A 17,749-nucleotide genomic window follows, 5' to 3' on the forward strand; every position below is an offset into this window, starting at 1 on the left:
ACTGGGGTGCACAGGACATGTGAAAAAAATAACCAACCCCAAACCAAGCAAAATGGAGTTAGGCAGCAAATCAGGAACAGGTTTTTAAGCAAGTCCATGACTTCCAAGGCAACATTTCACATTTTTGCAAGATGCAGAGCTTAAAATCATCATTTGAGGAAATTCTAGCTAAGCTTCCATACTGACACAACAAGGGGATGGAAGGCCAGAGAGACACAGAACAAACACAGAGAGACAGGGAACAAACACGACTCTGCTCTTTGTTGGTTCCAGCCTGGCTCTAGGCTGGCAGATGTGTTCCATATCCTTGGAAAAAAACAGAAAAACCCTCACTGCAACCAGCAACATCTGATCTAAGGGATTATCCATCAGCCATGAGGCCAGGGCTAAAGTTCTACAGGGGTGAGGAGCTCCATTGGCAGAAAGCCTGGATGCCTGGGTAATGCTGGAGATCCAAGGGGCTGAGGGACAGCTTTGTCATTGCCCAAACTTTACTTATTTGCAAGATTTAGGTTTCCAAAATGTAACAGAGGAGGAGAAGAGAAGAAAACACCCAACAAGCAGCCTAAGCTTACCTGAAATCTCATCCGTGTCCTTTTTCATACCTTCCTCAGTGGCCATGGTGACAGCAGCTGTCAGAGCCGAGTTCCACTCTATCCCCTCCTCCATACTCTCCTCCGACAGTGCAATCTGGGTGATGCTCCCTGCCAGAAAGCCCTCCATCAGCTCCCTCTGACAGCGTGAATCCCTGCTCTGCTTCCCAACTCCTCAGCCCTCCCCAGGCTCTCTTTCACTCTTTGGGTCAGGTTTGTGCTTGGCTTCTTCCAACCAAACCAGTTAAAAGCAAATATTGCTGCTTCTCATTGAAACTGTGACTGTGAAAAGCTCTGGAGCTTCTGGAGGGAAAACCATGTGCCTTGCACAGTGGAGTCCGGGCTCAAGGGAGCAGAAAGGGATGAGAATAAAGAAGGGAACAAATAAGGCTCAGCCCAGCCACCCTACTCCCCTTGCTTCATCCACAGGAAGCTCTGCACCCCTAATCCCTCACAAAATGAAGCTAGGGTCCGAGCTGGTTTATGAAAGGGAAACGGATCTGACACAATTCTAAGTTTCTGGATCAAATTTGGGACTTACCAATGTGCAGCCACTGTAAGTTGGCTATGGTGCTTTCCAAGAGATTCTCCTTAGCCTATGGACAACTCTGCCATGTCACTCACCCAGGGGCTCAGAGAAATGTAACCCACCCAGCTTAATGATGGGGTACAGTTGGGAATAGTCTTCTCCCTTAACCTCAGCAAAGAGGTCAATATCTGCACTGGAGCACAGGATCACTGAGAACTTGCAGCTGGAATGACAATCAAATCACGTCCAACCACCACATCCTGTTCATGGATGTTCTGAAGGAGGAAAGCATTTCTAAGTTCACTCCTGAGACTAACTCATGCCTTTATAACAGACTCACAAATGGGAAACATATCGGAAAATGCTGTGCAAGCTCTCACAAGTATTTGCTCCTATGACAATCCCAGAACAAAGATCCCTGCAATGCTCTCAATCCTTCTCCTGGCTATGAAGGCTTTCTCTCTGGAAAGCAGCTTCTTGATGCCAGCTGTTTTCCAACCTTCCCAGTCCCGCAGAGCAGAGCCCCCTGACAGATACTGACAAGACCTCCAAACAGACACGAGAATCATTTTCCTTCCTAGAAACCAGAGCAATTTCCTGGTGGGACTGCCCTGATGTTCTGAGGAAGAAGGTGTAAAGTGTGTGTAGGAGGGAGAGGAGCATCAGAGGGAAGTTCCCATGGCATTGGTAACTGGTTTCCTACCATCAGCTGAGGTTGGAGTCTGCACTACACTCTGCTGCCCTGGCACTGGTGCTCTGGCACTGCTGATCAGGAGATCAAACTTGGTGCTTCGACAGGTGTTGGTGCAAACTTTGTCGTGTTGGTAGAAGTCAATCTGCCCTGAATCCATCATCTTCCTGTGCAGAAAGTGGGGATAGAATCAGGCTCAGCTCAAATCTCAGCCTAGAGACAAAAGGGAGTATTCCACCTGGGAATGCTACAGTCATGGGAAGGAAAGAGAAAGGGAGATCCCAGGGCCACTCTGCACCCAAAAAATCTCCTGCAAGACTTTCAAATGGCAAACACAAGAGACCCCCAGCTTCACACACATGGTTTCAGTGCTATTCCAACCCAGGTTCCCCAGGCAATGCCACTTCTGTCCACCCTCACATCATGGAGACAGGATCTCTGCAGGCTGCTGGCCAGTACTGTGGGCCTCCAAGAGGCCTCCTGGGGACTGCAAGGCAAACAAAATGCCTGCTGGGGGTCCTGCAGCTGCAGGGGTGGAGCCCTGAAGTTGGACGGATGTCAAATACCTTAGCATGATTCCTCCGAGGCGAATGGCTCTCTTCCAGTCCTTCAGGGTAGACTTCCCAGCCAGATGAACAAAGTGCTTTGGGCTAATCAGTTGGTCGTTGAACTGGCAACGAGACAAGCAAAGGCTCAACAAACAGGGAAGATTGGAACATCCAATACAGCTCATCTGAGCCCCCACTTCCACCCAGAGAGAAGAGGAGCTGCTTCTCAGATCCCTGCCAGCTTTGATCCCCTGGGCACAGCAATGCTCACAGCTCCAGGAAGCATGTCTGTAGGGATAACCTTCCAACCACAGGCATTCACAGCCCCTAACCAAAGACAGCCCTGAAGGATTTATATGAACCAAATCATCTCCTATGAACATGTATGGTCATTTTGGAGATCATTACAGGAGGTTTCTGTTACATCCAATGGCCCAGCAGCATCCAGCTGACACAGGTCTTCCCTTGAGCATCCATTCTGCCCTGCTCCAGTGACTTGAGTAGTTCCTGCTGAGGGGCAGGAGAACAAGGGGCTTGGCTGTCACACTGCCATGCTCTCATGTGGGAAAACGTAATACCAAGATTTCCCTTCTCAATGCAACCTGCTCACCAAGGAAGTGCCAGGAGTGGAATACCAGGCCACCAAGGAAAAGGGAAGAGGCAAAGCTCTGCCAGATCTCAACACGTATCTCCTGTCTGCCTTCAGTCCTTCCCCAAGGGCAAATACCACTGAAATACAAAGTGGGTGATATCCTTCCCTCCTTAATCCACTCTTTCCATGCTTCTCCCCATCAAAAAACAACTTTGGCACCAACAATCCAAGGACTCAGGATGAAACACAAAAACTAAGGAATTCCTATGGAGGCCAACCAGCCCACCTGAATAGCAGAAAGGAATCCACTGGGAGTCTCTCCTTTACCTTCACACACTTGACATTAATTCCTGGACAAACAAACTTCTTCCAGAGAAGGATGGCTTTGCTCTCCCCACAGGTGATGGGATAGGCGATCTCGATTTCCTCACTTGTTTCAAGGGTGCTGGGGTCTGAGGGAGGAACAGCTCAAAATGAAACTTTCCACCCAAGAGGCTCCAATCCCACAAGGCGGGAGCTGGAAGCTCATAGGTTATGAGACCTGCACTTGGGAAACCAAAAAAAAAGGGCAGATCCCAATTCAGGATCAGTCCTCTCCATGTTCTCAGAGTTAGTTCAGATTAACTCTAACAGCAACTGACATCTGCTTTTTGGTGTAACAATGCTCCAAACGAAGCTCATCTATAAGGAAACATGAAATCAGAAATCCAATGCATCTGTAAGAGGTCTCGCATCTCTTTAGCAGTGATATCAGATATTTACTGATAATACGTTCTCTTAACGCGCGGAGTTTCTGCTAATCCTGCCAAAAGACCCAAACCAACACAGGAAAGCAGAACTCTAGTCAAGATCTAGTGACAGCATCCAGTGACAGGAGCCTTTTCCACACACTGCTCAGGATGGGAGAGAGCAGTTGGAGCCAACCTGCTCAGTTCTTATAAACATCCAATCCAAACCATCAGACGGCTGGTTCAGCAAAGACCCCACAAGTAGAGCCTGATGCTTCAGCTACCACATCCTCATCACTACCATTCCTGCTGCCAGTGTCTGCACCCTAGGACTAGGGTGACATCCCGGCTCCCCTGGACCCCATGGGAGCCCTTACCATTCATTGAAGGAGAGCCAGGATCTCACTTCCAGGACTTTGAGACCAAGCAATAACAGCAGAGTATGCCCAACCCCTTTACCCATATCCATGCCTGGGAATCAGCATCTGCAGGGGCAGAGCCAAAAGGAAGCCCACCAAACCGGAGACACAAGCCCTGCACAGGAGGGGATTCATCCACACCAAGTGGGAACTCACCAATCCCTTCTTCCAGCTTGTGGATGGTGTGGGTTTCCACGGCCACCACAGCAGCGCTGGCCTCGGAGCCCTCTTGGTAAATCCTGTGGTGAAAGTGGCCATCCATAAACAAACTACATAAATCACGGGAAATTAGGATTGACAGCACAGAGTTAAACAATTCAGTAAATTTCTTTTTGCCTGTCTTCAAGGGACATTAATTTTGTCTGATACAGTTTCAATCACCAGGAATTTTTCTGGTGAACACTAATAAAACAAAACACTAGTAATCCCAAGGGCTGACAGACGTAGAGGCATTCCCAATGCTGTCATCCCACCCTCCACTCTGCCAGCGCCACTGAGGCAGCTCAGCAGGCTTCCCTGTGCCTCTTCCTCTGCTTTTGATCACCTTCAACAACAGGAAGCAAAGACCAGTATCCCAGGATTTCCCTTCCAGCCCTGTGTGGCACTGCAACACAGATGACCACAACCACAAAGGGAAGTCACTGGCAGGCCCACAGCCACCCTACCCTGCAAATATGATCAAACTAGAGCAAGTTTTTTTTTCCATCCTGATTGATCCAGAGGGAAGATAAAGCCACTCCCTGCAGCACGTGCCAGGGAGCTATAAAATTCCCTCCACATCCCAGCTCCACTTTATTTTAAAAGAGGATTATTTTAGGGGAGGGCTGGCACAGAGGCACATGAAGGCCTGAACACACAAACCACCACATCCAGCTGCTGCAGTGTGGCAAAAACCAACCCTGGGACTGGAGAAGGAAGAGAGAGACTGGGACAGCACTGCTTCCATGATCTGGGAGCACTGCACCAACACAGACTCGCAGGGCAATTTCAGCCCTCGGAGGACCCATCACAACCACACACACAAAAGATTTAATCTGTTATATTTGCTCTCTCCCCTGTGTGGCACAAAACTGATGCAGACCTGGAAACCACAGTGACACTCTGTCCCCACGCCACGAAAACCCACAGGGCTCCCCCCCATCCCATCTCGCACCTTCCAGTACCATCCTACTCACCCTTGCTGCACCGGCTGGAGCTGCAAGATCACTTGGGTTTTGGTATCCTCTGGGTTCTCCCCTTCATTCCCGTCACTTGGTACAACCACCACATCACCCACAGGGACGCTCACCTCGGCATTCGCCATCTCTCACATGAACCTGGCAAGGTTTTCTCCTCCCTGTGGATCACAAGAGCTGGGAACAGATCCCAGAGGCAGATCCCCCCAGTGTCATCCCACTCATAACTTCCCGAGCCAGCAGGTCTCTCCAGCTCTGAACCCCCAATTTGTCACCAAGGAACAGATCCACATCGGTGGGTTTTGGCAAGAGTGTTTTCAACACAGAGCTTCTCCTGCTGGTCCTGACCAGCAGTGCCTTCAGCCACTGCTGGAATGCTCTGGTCCACCCATGGCATGCTCTGATCTCTCACTACCAGAACATGCCTGTGGGTGATCCTTCCCAGTAGAAGCCGGTGTCAAGGTGTGGTGCTAATGCAGGAGGACCTGACAGGGAGCCCCGGAGAAGCTGCACTCCCAGGGGATGTGCCCATGGTTGCGCACGAGGCACAGAGGTGTTTTGGTTACGGTGTGCGGCTGGAGATCATTCCTGCAAGCCTGAGGTCTACAATCTGCTGGGAAGGCCAGTCTCAGAATCATGGAATGGTTCAGGTACGAAGGAACCTGAAAGCTCATCTCATCCCACCTCCTGCCATGGGCAGGGACTCCTTCCATTCGACCAGGTTGGTCCAAGCCCCATCCAGCCTGGCCTTGCACACATTCAGGGATGGGGCAGCCAGCTTCTCTGGGCAACCTATGCCAGGGCCTCACCACCCTCACAGGGAACAATTTCTTCTCAATATCCCATCTAATCTCAGAGATTTCAGGCCAGGATCTCCTGGCGGATGACAATGGTTTCGATATCCCCTGGTTGCGATACACCAGGACAAACCTGGGGAGCCGCCAACACAGGGGCCACGCGCCCACCCGGCTCCAGGCGTGGGACTCCGGCGGTTTCCCGCACCTCATCCCGCTCCGGGGGACAGACAGAGCCATCCGGGACCCCTCGAGAGACGGCAGGGCTTCGCCAGGATATCTGGCGCTGGGGGGTCAACAGGACACGGAGAAATCGCGGCGGCGGTCACGCCGAGGCCTTAAGCGAGAAGGAGGGGGAGCTACACAAGGGACCTCGCGGTGTCCGTGCTGCGGCTCGGGGGTCGCCGCCGCCCCCGCGCTGGGGTCGAGAGGTCACGTGACATAGGGCCCGCGGGACCACCCCGCGGCGCGCACGGCGGCGAAGGGGCGTGGCCTGACCGGGGAGGGGGCGTGGCCCCGCCCCCCTCCCCACGGCGCTGGCTGCCCCCCCCCCGCTGCCCCCCCCTTCCCCGAGCGGCGCGCGCGCGACGCCCGCCCTCGCGGCAGCGGCGGCGGCACGTACGGCGGCGACCCCTCCCTCCCCTCTCGGCGGGGCCAGGCCCCCTCCCGTCCCGCCCCGCCCCTTCGCGCCGCATGGCCCCTCCCGGCCCCCGTAGCGCGGCGCCGGCTGGGCCTTACCGTCGGCGAGCGGCCGAGACCGGGGGCTGTGGGACGGGGGAACGGGGGGATGGGGAGGGGGGAGGCGGGCCGGGCAGCAGCAACGCATGCGCAGTACCCGCCGCGGCCTCGGCCGCCAGCACTTCCGGCCGCCGCCTGCCTTAAAGGGGCCGACCGGTGAAGCACGCGGCGCTTTGCTGCTCTCTGGTGGCCGCCGGCAGTATCGCCTTCGCGGCGTCACCCGCCAGCCCAAGCCACGAGTTGCCGGCGGGGGTGTCACGGCGAAGTTCGCTCCCCACTGGTCACAGCAGCGAGCCGTGGAACGCGCTACCGGGCATCTCCCGCCCCAAGCCAGCCCCGGCGGCACCACCGGGACCTCCCCCGGCCGGCCCGTCGAATCCCCCACTGCCCCCGCCGTGCGTCCTGTTGACGGACAACGAGGCAGACCAATGGTGACGCGGGGTCGGGCGGCGACCGCCAATGGGCGCAGGAGGGCGGTGCCGGGGCGGCAGCGCTGCGGGGCCGCGGCGGGGCCGGGGTGGCGGCGGCGGCGGCGGCGGGAGGAGGAGGAGGAGGATGCTGATGATGCGGGCGGGCGGCGGGGCGGCCTCGGGAGCGCTGGCGCTGGTCTGCCACTGCCTCCTGCTCGGCCCTCTGGGGCTGCGTTCGGCCGGCGCACAGGACGGTGAGTGCTGATTGCGGTGCACCGGCGGCGGGACATCCCACACCGGGACGCGGCACCGGAGCCCCGCTCCTACCCGTACTCCCGGAGCTTCTGCTTTGCTCGCCAGGATGGGACCGGAACTTGGTGCGGTATGGGGACTCGGAAGGGGGACCGGACGGGCTCGCCTCTGCCCCGGGACGGTCCGGGACGGGCTCTTTGCTGTGTCTGGACCGGGATCAAATCAGGATGGGCTCCCGAGAACGGTTCCCCGCTGTGACCAGAGCACACCGCACCGGCACAGGGTCGTAGTGGTGCGCCTGCCCCGGTTCCTTTCCTGAACGGGGTCTCTGCCATCCCTCTGTCACGGTACTGACCAGGGACAGAGTCCCTGGTATCCCTTTGCTCCGGTACCGACCCGAAACGGGATCCTCGCCATCCCCCTGTCCCGGTACTGGACTGGACAGGGTTCCCGCCGTCCGTCTGTCCTGGTACTGGTCCGGGACGGGGTCCCCAGTATCCCTCTGCTCTGGTATCGGACGGGTCGAGCTCTGTCCCTGCCCCCACCACCCCCGCATCACGCCGGTCCTGCACCCGCCCATTTTCCCCGCAGCCCCCCCAGCTCTCCTTGTCCCTGCCCCCGGTGGCGACTACGCCGGGGGTCCCGAGAGTCCCGCGTTCGGCTGCATCCCGCCTGCAGGGCTTTCCCGGGGAACCCCTAATCCATGGGTTAAGAGAGTCGCTGGAGTTTACAATGCAGAGCCGGGCAGTGGGCTCCGTCCCAGGAATGCCGCTCCCTGGGGGATTTGGAGCCGCGGGGTCCAGGACGACCTCGAGGAAATGTTCACCCAAATGTGATCCCAAAGTTCGTGTTTCCCGGTGTCACTCGTCCCCAGCTCATCCAAGAGCGAGGAAACAACGCTGGGTCATCCAAAGCATTATTTTCCCCGAGGGGAAACTGAGGCACGGGGAGCGGCCGGGATCACTGGAGGCAGAATGCCGCTACATTCCCGGTCAAAAAGTGTGATTTGGGGCACATCATGCAACAGGTTTCCACTGGATCCCCAACCCACTGGTGGACACGGGGGAGCTTTCCCGGGGCCAGCAGCATGACACAGGCAGGGATGTGCCGGGCTTTTGTCGGAGCATCGCCCTGTTGTGTCTTTCTTGCATCCTGTGAGAAAACAAACAAATCCTTGGCAGGAATGATCCTAGCGGGGTCCAGCCGTGAGTTCACCCTCGCCCAACGGAAATCCAGTTTTCACATTTTTTTGGGAGGGGAGTAAAGTTTCTGTGGCTAGGGGTAAGTCCCCTGTGGCACAGTCGTGGCTATTCCTGGCCCCTCAGTGTCATCTTAGGAGCCAAATTCCCAGGAGTGCCTGCAGCTCTCAGTTTATCTCTAGCATTCCCTCCCAGCACGTGCTGGTCACACTCAGGATGTTTTTGACAGATTTCCTTTACTTGGATGGGTTTTTCCCGGAATGGGTCCCCACAGCTCCTCTGCACCACCAGTATGGTTATAGAGCTGGGGGGATCCATCCAAGACTTCCCACTTGGGCTCACATGTCCAGCTGTCCTGGCCATAGAGGGTTTTCCATGCAGATCCCAGTGGCTTTGACTTTTTGTGCTAGAAACTCCCCCCCCCAAACCCCAAATTTCTCCCCCAGCAGAGCACACCTCCTGGCAGCCCTGGGGTCCCCGCTGCCCCCTCAGCCCCCATCTTGGAGGGCCTGATCCTTCCCAGCTCTGTTCTGTCAGTGGACACTGCCCAGAAAGGGGAAAAGTTGGTGATTTTTCCCAGTCCCGCAGGATAAACCTCCCCCAGTTTGGATGCGAGTCCTTCCCACAGGCTGGGGAAGAGGGGACTCTGTGGGGCTGGCATCTTTCAGCCAGCCCCCCCTTTTTTATCCCTGCAGGATTTTCCCTTGCTGGCGCTTTGTGTTGTCTCCCAGCGACAGCGAGGGGAGCCAAGGCTGGGCAAATCTATGCCCACCTTCCTTTTTCTTTCTGGCTGTGCCAGGGAATGCTTGGCAGAAGCAACAGCTTTTGGGGGATGTGAGGAGGAGGTGTTGGGCACTGGACCCCTACAAACGCCTGGCCCACACAGTGGGGCTGAGTGGTGCTTTCCTTGCACCCCAATCCTGCCCAGAAATTATGGCCAGGTCTCAATGCCTGGTGGTTTCAGCTTATTTCCAGGATATTCCCTCATGCCCAGAGGCAGTGAGCCCAGAGAAAAGCCCCTTTTGTAGTGAGTCTGGCATCACCCTGGGAAGGATGCAATGGGGATGCAGCTGTCCAAAGTTATCCTCAAGGTCAAGGCTGCAGTCAGGGGTTCTTGGGGGCTGCTCAGTACTGTACAGCCCCATGGAGTGGGGATATTCTCTCCTTGAATCCTTTTATATCCCCCCAAACTGGGGTTCTCCTGGACTGGAGGATGCAGAGGAGCTGGAGGTAGAGGGTCATGCTGGGTAGCTGTGGGGGAAGCTATTGGCAGCTTCATCCCTGGATCCTCCTGTGGACAGTTCCCAGTGCCAGAAGCATCCAGAAAAGCCACCAGAAAATGATGCTTTGGATGAGGAGAACATCTGAAGAGGCTGCAGGTGCCATGGGGTTGTTCTGGGGTCCTCACCAAGGAGGGAAACTGAGGCAGGGAACAGCCTGTCTGAGCACTCTCCCCGGTGTCTCTGCAGGAAATGGCTGTGGCCACACACTGTTGACACCCCACAGTGGCACTCTGAGCTCCAAGAACTACCCGGGCACATATCCTAACCACACCATGTGTTGCTGGCGGCTTCAAGCTCCCCCGGGTACCTCCCTGCTCCTGGCATTCGGGGATGTGGATCTGGAGCCCTCGGAGCAGTGTGCCCACAGCTCCTTGCTGCTCGCTGACCCCCAGACCGGCACTGCCTACGGTAAGGAGATCCTGAGGGAACTGAGGCAAGGGTGATACAATGTTGTGGATAGGGAGAATATCAGGAAAATCTGGGGGTTTAGCTGATTTCATCTTGGGGAGGGAGAATATCTAAGGAAGGGGTTAACCAAGTGGGGCAATATCCAAGGAGGCGGGTATTCAAGGAGGGGGTATCCATGGAGGGGAATATCAGAGAATGAGGGGTGTCCGGTATCTGACGAGTGAGTTATCCAAAGAGAAATAATCAAAGAAGGGGATATCTGAAGAGTGGGGGTACCCAAATAGAAGAGTTGATGTCCAAGGATGAGGATATTGAAGGAGAGTTATATTTGCAAATGGGAATATCTGAGGAGGTGGGTACCCAAAGAGAAGATTATTGCGAAGCTTGGGGAGGAACTGCCCAGCTGGGACCAGATGCAGCCACTGAATAATTAATTTGTCGGCCCAGCCGTTGCCTAAACAGTTCCAGGATTTTCCCAGACAGACTTAATGGTCTTGGAGGGATTTGGCAGCACTGGGAACATGATGAATGCTGAGGAAAACATCTTGGGGGTGGGGGGAAGCATCAAGTGGTGGGGTGGGATGGAGGACCAGCCCTGGTGAGGGGCAGGGGCTGGACAGGAGATGCGATGGGACATGTGGGATGAAAAAGAGCTGGCTTGGATCCATGGGACTGGGAGTTTTCCCTGTTCTTCAGGGCTTTCACCCTTTCTGGGCTGATCCCCAAAGGGGTGACAGCACACAAGGTCCCTGGTCCCCATCCCCTCTGCTGTGGCCTCAGGGACATAATTGTCCCCAAAGCTAAGAGACATCCTGGCCCCACGCTGAGGAACAGCAATGTGGGAAAGTGGAGGACTCTGAGATGATGGTCTTGTGGGGCTGGGGGAGGTGGCCAGGCACCCACAGCCCCTTTGGGTACCACTGGAGCCATGCCAGCATGACACAGAGCTTGGGTTCCACTCTCTCTCCCATGGCTGACACTGGTCCTTGAGAAGTTCCAGATGTTCTCTGGGAAGTGGCTGGAGCAGGCAGAGGCTGTGGGCTTCTTCCTTGACTCAGAGCTGGTGTCTGGCCCCTGGCCTGATTCTGCTGGGAGTGGCAGGGTCCCCAAGGGGGTGGCAGCCTCTGGGGCTCAGCTGAGGGGTCCCCAGCTCCCAGGGTATCACCAAAATCCATACAGAGGTGGCACCAGTGACCCAGGGCAGCACTGCCATCTGGCAACCAGTGGAAGGGAAGTCTGCATGTGGCTCATCTGGATCTCATCTGCATATTGTGCAGATCTCAGTTCTGTATGATCTCGGGTCTCTTGTGTGAGATCTCTGCATGCACATGTGTCCCACGTCCCCTGGGATCAACCTCCTGGTTCAATATGACCCAGGCAGGATGAGAGTGTGGGTCAGGGCAGAGAAACCGAGGCACAGGGGGAGGTGTCACCAGCAGCCCCAGGGGAACACAGGGACACAGTTGCCTGTCCCCAGCACAATGATGGCTCAAAACATCTCTGGGTTTGATAGGCATGATGGAGAGCAGGATGATATGGGGGACAGGGGGTGATGGCAGTCCAAGAATTGGGACCATATTCTGTCCCCAGCTGGAACCAGAGATGTCCCTAAGGAATCCGCTTGCCTGCTAAGCTGAAGTTTTAATCAGGGAGATAGAATTGCAAATTAATGTGGATTAAATGGGGGGAGGGGCAGTTTAGGAGGCAGCTTCAGCAGCACCTATGAAAGGGGACATGGGGAGGAGACGAGGACACAGCTCCCATTTTGGGGTCCCATGGGGTGATGCCATGTGTACCAGTCTCTGCAATGGGGGATGTGATGGCAGGTGCCCAATGAGGGCAATGGACCAGCCTGGGCATGGGAACCATCCTGTCATGAGGTTGCCCTGGCCTGGGGCCATCCTGGATGTGAGACCATCCCAAAACATGAAACCATCTTCAAGATGGAACCAGCCTGACAGGGGGCCATGCTTCATGGGACCACTATTCAGTACCCTGGTGCTGCGACTACCTTGGGGATGGGCCACCCTGGATGTGGAACAACTTTGGGACCACCCTGAGCACAGCCCAAATGCCTGACCCCCCCTGGCCCTGGCAAGGGCCAAGCAGGGGGAGGTGAAGTCCTGGGGTCTAGGTGTCCAAGTGTGTCCCCAGGGATCCCAAATCCTCTCCTTGGTGCCATCCCTGCTGGCAGGGCCCTACTGCAGGAACTCCGTCCCTTCTGCCCCACTCCTGGTGACAAACTCCAGCACCGTGACCGTCCTGTTCAACAGCACCAGCCACCGCTCGGGACGAGGCCTCCTTGTGTCCTATGCCACCTCGCAGCACCCAGGTATGGGGGCAGCATCCCCTGGGATGCAGAGACACCCCTGGGATGTGTCCTGGCCCGTGCAGGGATGTGAAGGAAGCTCCTTGCTGACCCCAGGATGAGCTTCCATTGCCCTGAGCTCCCGAACTTCTGTGTTCTCCGTGGCTGGGGGCAAACATGGGAGACCCGCAGGTCATACAGCCAGCTGGGACCCCTTTGAGAGTCCTGAACCCCCAAGTCAGGTGGCACCCCAATATCAGGCAGAGCCACAGGCAGCATAGATAGTGCCATGGGGCCAATGGCTGCAGGGACCAAGAGGCCATCCCTCCCTGCTCCTCCACATATGGGGGTGTGAAAGGCAGAATCCAAATGAGCAGGATTTGGTTGGGAAGGGGAATGGAGTGCTCTGAGGCAGAAGTGGGTGTGTGCTGTGGGGCAGGTGGGGATCCCTCACCCTGAGGTGTCCCTGCCTTGCAGACCTGGTCTCCTGCCTTGTTCGAGGCACCCATTACACCCAGGAGCATATCAGGTGAGTGGTCGGGATGGGGAATAGTCCCATTTTTGGGTCCCCTGCTGTAGGGGTCCCCATCAGTCCTGGTTTCATCCTATCCTTCTCGTGACATACAGCTCCAGTGGGATGGGGAGCAGAGTGGGTATGAAGAGGGGGTTTGGAAGGGAGGGAGCCCTGACCCACCCCTTACCATGTGTTTCAGTGTGTACTGCCCTGCGGGCTGCAAGGACATCCATGGGGACATCTGGGGCAACCCGAGCCAGGGCTACCGGGACGTAAGTGTGGGCACCATGGTGCACGCACTGGGGATGGTCCCCACAGCACATGGCCACTGCTTGTCACCCTCAGCAACCCAGAGGTGATGAGTGTGGCCTTGGGGTGCCCCACGGGGTGCTCAGGCCTACTGTGGGGGACTGCACTTACTCCCCACTCCCTGCAGACATCGGTGCTGTGCAAGGCAGCTGTGCATGCTGGGGTGATTGCGGATGAACTGGGAGGGCAGATCACCCTGTCTCGGGAGAAGGGAATCACACTCTATGAGTCAGCCTTTGCCAACGGGCTCCGCTCCAAAAGGTGGGTGAGGAGTGGCTGGGGCTGCACCCCACATGGAGGTGTGGGACCCACCTGCACTGACACTGGGAAACCACCACCCCTGTTTCAGAGACCCCAGGGTTTGTTCACACCGTTTGATGCTCCCCCTGCTTTCTTCCATACAGGGGATCTCTGTCCGAGAAGCGACTTGTATTCCATAAAGGTATTTTTTCCCATTTTCCCTGAAATTAAGGCATGATTTTAGCTGCCAGACGTGCTGCTACTCCCCCGTGCCTGGTTGGGGTTTCCGGGTTTCCAGTGTGCTGTCTCCTGTCCCTAGCCTGTGATGATGTGCTGGAGGTGGTCACCTTCAATGCCTCGTCCTGGTGGCATGAGGTGGACGTGCTGGGCCAGGACCGAGCCTGGATGGCTGAACGGGCTGCACTTAACACCACTGGCCACTCCTGGGCAGCTGAACCCGGTGCCAAGGCTGCCTGGCTGGAGCTGGACCTGGGCACCCGAAGGAATGTCACAGGTGAGAGTTGGCCATCAGAGGGAGACAACAGCGGCCTGTGTCCCCATGCCACCCTGACCACTGTCCTTCCGTTGTGCCAGCTTCACTGATCCCCACAAAACTGCCCAGGGAAGTTGCACCCCCATAACTCCCAGAATACACTGGAGTTCATTGTGCCGTGGTTTTACTGGTGCAAACTGGGATGCAGAGCACACCAGCCCCTCCGGCTGCTCCTGTCCTCCTTTGGTCCCTTTGCCCCCCTCATCTGCAGCCATTTCTGGGATGAACAAGTTAATATTATGCTCTTGCATCTGGTGCCAGTGAGCGTCTTTTGTGTGGCCCGAGACTGCCAAAAGCAGGGGCTTTGTGTGCCAGTGGCTGGCAACCACAGTGAGGAAAATGGGAACATTGTCCGGCCAGAGGCTGGAGGAGGGAGGAATGCAGAGCTGGCAGCTGGGACTGGAGGTTATCAGTTCGTGGGGGCAGACCAGAGTGTCCCACACTGAAATCTGCCACCCAGATCCCCTCCCAGGGTCAGAAGGATCCCCCTCTGCCAGGTGATGTGTCCTGCCCTCCTAGTCCTTTCCCAGCTCGGTCTTGAATATCTCAGAGCCAACTGAGAGTAGAGGGCAGTGGGGTAGAGGGCAGCCCTTCCCCAGCCCCGCAACCCCTAATTGACAGCTTGGAACCCCCTCCTGCATTCACAGGCATCATCACAAAGGGTTCCTCCGAGCAGCACGACTACTACGTGACGTCCTACCATGTCTCCTCTAGCCGCGACGGGAAGAATTGGAGACCCTACAGAGGCAGCAGTGGTCAGGAGGACAAGGTGGGAGTGGGGAGAATATCCCTGGGCTGAGACCCCCTGCCCATGGATATTTAGCCATTGGCGCCTCTTCACCCTCTCTGGTAGGTGTTTGAAGGAAATGCTGACAACCAGGGGGAGGTCTCTAACGCCTTTATCCCCCCCATCGTCGCCCGCTACATCCGTGTCACACCACAGAGCTGGCACCAGCGCGTTGCCCTCAAGGTGGCCCTGGTGGGCTGCCAGCTGGCACGGGTCCGCGTGCCCCATCCCTATGGTGAGACCCTCCACAGGAGCTCACACCCCCATGTCCGAAACATCCTCCTGAGGCCTTCACCTCCCTATACACCCTGTGGTGGCCCCACAGTCAGTCCCTGCTCTGTCCTGTAGTGCCCAGTGTCCCCAAGGAGGTGCTTGAACCCACCAGCCACGCAGCCAGCTGCACCCCCATCCCTGGCATCGCTCTTGACCCGGAGAAGGCAGGTGGGTTCCATGGGGGGGGCTGCCCTTGGGGTGCAGCATTGTCTTTTGGTGTTCAAGGTGCCACTGGGGCTTCATCCCCCCATGGGAACACATTGATTTTCCTCCACTAGTGGCCCCAGTTGGGCTTCTGACATTCATGGGTGCAAAGGGGTGGGATGGGGGCCCAGGGCGCTGACACTGCCCTCTCTCCCCAGGCTCCACACTGCTGGTGATGCTGCTTATTGGTGGCTTTGTGCTACTCTGCTCCTGCCTCCTGCTCCTGGCTTTCCTCTGCCACAGGAAGAGGTTGGTCCTGGCTTGTTCCCTGCTTTGCCCTGGGGGACTCAGCATCACCTCCCCAAATTCCAGCAGCTTCATCTAGTTGCTCACTGGGGCTCAAGGGGTGCAGCCCCTAAAGCAATGGGTGTGCGGAGATAGGTGGTGGTGGGCACAGGGACTTCTTGCCCCATCTTGCGTCTCCCCTTGGCAGGAAGTCAGAAGTGGAGCTGAACTGCAGGATCACAAAAGGTAAAAGGGTCCACAACTCCTCCCCAAAATCAGGGGTCTGTGTGCCGTGGGGTGCAGCTGGTTTAATTGTTGCTGCTACCAAGCCTGGACTTATCCCACGCCCCAGGGGCACCTGCACATCCAGATGACAGTCCGTGACAACTGAGGGTTTCCTCTCTCTGCCCAGGGTACCCCAAGCTGGAGTCGAGCCAGGTCTGCTCCCTGCAGAGCATGCCAACCCCCAGTCCAGCCTCCTTCCCCACAGCCCCCACACCAGGGGACCTCAGCTGGACCCATTCGCCAGGTAACAGGGACATCAGGGCAAGAACTGGTCCCTCAGCCCAGAGCTGGAGCCGAATCTTCCCAATTGTACCTCCTTCCCCATTCTGGTCTGACCCCTCCTGCATTGTGGACCTGTGCAACAAGGAGGTCCTGAAAAATTAGACATGCCCATTTAATTATTATAATTAATTATTATCATTTACTGTAATAACACATTACAGTTGTTATTACATTACACGTTATTTAGTAGTAGTAGTCCACCTCAGTTACAGCTGTTGGCACTGGAAGGTGGCTGGGGACAGCAGGAGCCCCTCTCTATGGTGTGGCAGAGGAATATGGGGTCTCCATGTGTGGGTGCCCTGCACTGGGTGGGTTTTGGCAGTTTTTCTATCCCTGAAAGTCCAAACATGCTCAGTTTTTCAACCCGCCTCACCCACCTCTGCCACAGCACCATCACTCTCCTGACATGGCAGCCTCCCTGTTTCAGAGTACACTGAGCCAGACCTGGTGCAGGTGAGCCCCAGCAGCCAGACGGGTCCCTCCACCTTCAAGCCACTCTTGGAAGAGGGCTATGCTCTACCACTGGTCCTGAACCACTATGACGTCCCAGGGAAGCACCATGAGTACGCGGAGCCGCTGCCGCCAGAGCCTGAGTACGCCATGCCATTCAGTGAGCTGGAGCCCACCGGGATGTGCCACAGCACTTGCATCATCACAGGAGCTGCCGGCTGCTCCCCAGTGCAGTACCAGAGCCCTGCCCCGCAGCCCGGGGAGCTGCCAGCTGCGGCGCAGGGGACCGGCAGCCCCTGTCCTGAGGGGGCCTGTGCGTGGCCTAGGCACTGTCCCCTCACACACGTGTACCATGAAGCTTTGTAAGGAGGGGAGTACAGCAGCACGATATTGGGCAGGGGGGAAGGCACATAAAGGAGGACCTTCCCTGTGCTCACAGTGGGCTTTTTTAAAGTAATCATATGTAAATATGTTTTATATATAGAAAGACAGATATGCAGTGGAGTGCCCTGCACTGCCTGCTGGCCAGAGATGCAGTCAATCCACCGGGCTAGAGTGTTAAAGTCCTTGTCTCACCTTTCCCACCGTCTGTGGTGTCATAACTTCCCTCCCGACCCAGCCTCGTGGAGTCATGAGGCAATACCGCGGGGCACCACGAGCCCCCCGCAGCGGCACACGCCGCTCAAAGCCATTCTCTGCCGTTCACCGATGTCGGGGCGCCGGAACAGGCGGTTACCGGCAACCCTCCCTCACAAAAATTGTGCTTCCGAAATCTCTTGATGTCGATTCCGCGGGGGCGGCGCACGTCCCCCCCCGTGCCACGCACGGCAGAAGCCCTTTTTAAAGCCTCAGGCTTCCCCCACTCAAAAAGGGAACGCGCCGGTGTACCGGCGAGGACAGGGCGACAGACGCCGCAGATACTAAACATGAAGTTCGGTATTTCTATTCTTTCATCCGTCT

General features: G+C 56.5%; 2 protein-coding genes and 1 non-coding gene across 18 annotated transcripts in view; 1 reads left to right on the plus strand and 2 right to left on the minus strand.

Moving 5' to 3' along the window:
• GMEB1 (glucocorticoid modulatory element binding protein 1) overlaps positions 1-6,945 on the minus strand; it is a 12,140-nt gene extending 5,195 nt beyond the window's left edge. For 3 of the 5 annotated variants that reach the window (XR_010350470.1, XM_064398430.1, XM_064398427.1), the window contains exons 1-7: positions 6,808-6,945; positions 5,276-5,436; positions 4,257-4,339; positions 3,281-3,405; positions 2,380-2,483; positions 1,826-1,980; positions 576-704 (exon numbers count right to left, since the gene is read on the minus strand). Coding sequence is in view for 4 of the 5 variants with exons in the window: in XM_064398430.1 (XP_064254500.1) it covers positions 576-704; positions 1,826-1,980; positions 2,380-2,483; positions 3,281-3,405; positions 4,257-4,339; positions 5,276-5,403 (724 nt within the window). In the remaining variant the exon portion in view is untranslated. Of the gene's footprint in view, positions 1-575; positions 705-1,825; positions 1,981-2,379; positions 2,484-3,280; positions 3,406-4,256; positions 4,340-5,275; positions 5,437-6,205; positions 6,575-6,807 lie in introns of those variants that run through there. The other 2 variants (XM_064398429.1, XM_064398428.1) reach the window with 2 other exon arrangements.
• Positions 6,946-7,080: 135 nt separating this feature from the next.
• On the plus strand, positions 7,081-17,740 carry LOC135285770 (discoidin, CUB and LCCL domain-containing protein 1-like). Of its 12 annotated transcripts, none has more exons than XM_064398418.1 (16): positions 7,339-7,471; positions 7,578-7,816; positions 10,138-10,359; positions 12,554-12,691; positions 13,145-13,196; positions 13,381-13,453; positions 13,618-13,751; positions 13,895-13,932; positions 14,050-14,244; positions 14,931-15,052; positions 15,137-15,305; positions 15,419-15,511; positions 15,706-15,796; positions 15,981-16,018; positions 16,185-16,301; positions 16,767-17,740. In XM_064398418.1, the coding sequence occupies exons 3-16, from the start codon at positions 10,224-10,226 to the stop codon at positions 17,153-17,155; spliced, it is 1,785 nt and encodes a 594-aa protein (XP_064254488.1). In that variant the 5' UTR covers positions 7,339-7,471; positions 7,578-7,816; positions 10,138-10,223; the 3' UTR covers positions 17,156-17,740. The 12 variants fall into 12 exon arrangements, with proteins under 12 accessions (XP_064254489.1, XP_064254483.1, XP_064254488.1 ...); XM_064398412.1 differs by lacking the exons at positions 7,339-7,471; positions 7,578-7,816 and adding an exon at positions 9,905-10,047 and having other exon boundaries at positions 16,767-16,792; positions 16,890-17,740; XM_064398421.1 differs by lacking the exons at positions 7,339-7,471; positions 7,578-7,816 and adding an exon at positions 9,905-10,047 and having other exon boundaries at positions 15,929-16,018; positions 16,767-16,792; positions 16,890-17,012.
• On the minus strand, positions 17,502-17,631 carry LOC135285942 (U11 spliceosomal RNA). The gene has a single exon (XR_010350555.1). It is a non-coding gene; the product is annotated as a U11 spliceosomal RNA (small nuclear RNA).
• Positions 17,741-17,749: the final 9 nt, after the last annotated feature.

The sequence above is a fragment of the Passer domesticus genome, chromosome 24 (assembly GCF_036417665.1).
Source record: "Passer domesticus isolate bPasDom1 chromosome 24, bPasDom1.hap1, whole genome shotgun sequence".
Taxonomy (NCBI): domain Eukaryota; kingdom Metazoa; phylum Chordata; class Aves; order Passeriformes; family Passeridae; genus Passer; species Passer domesticus.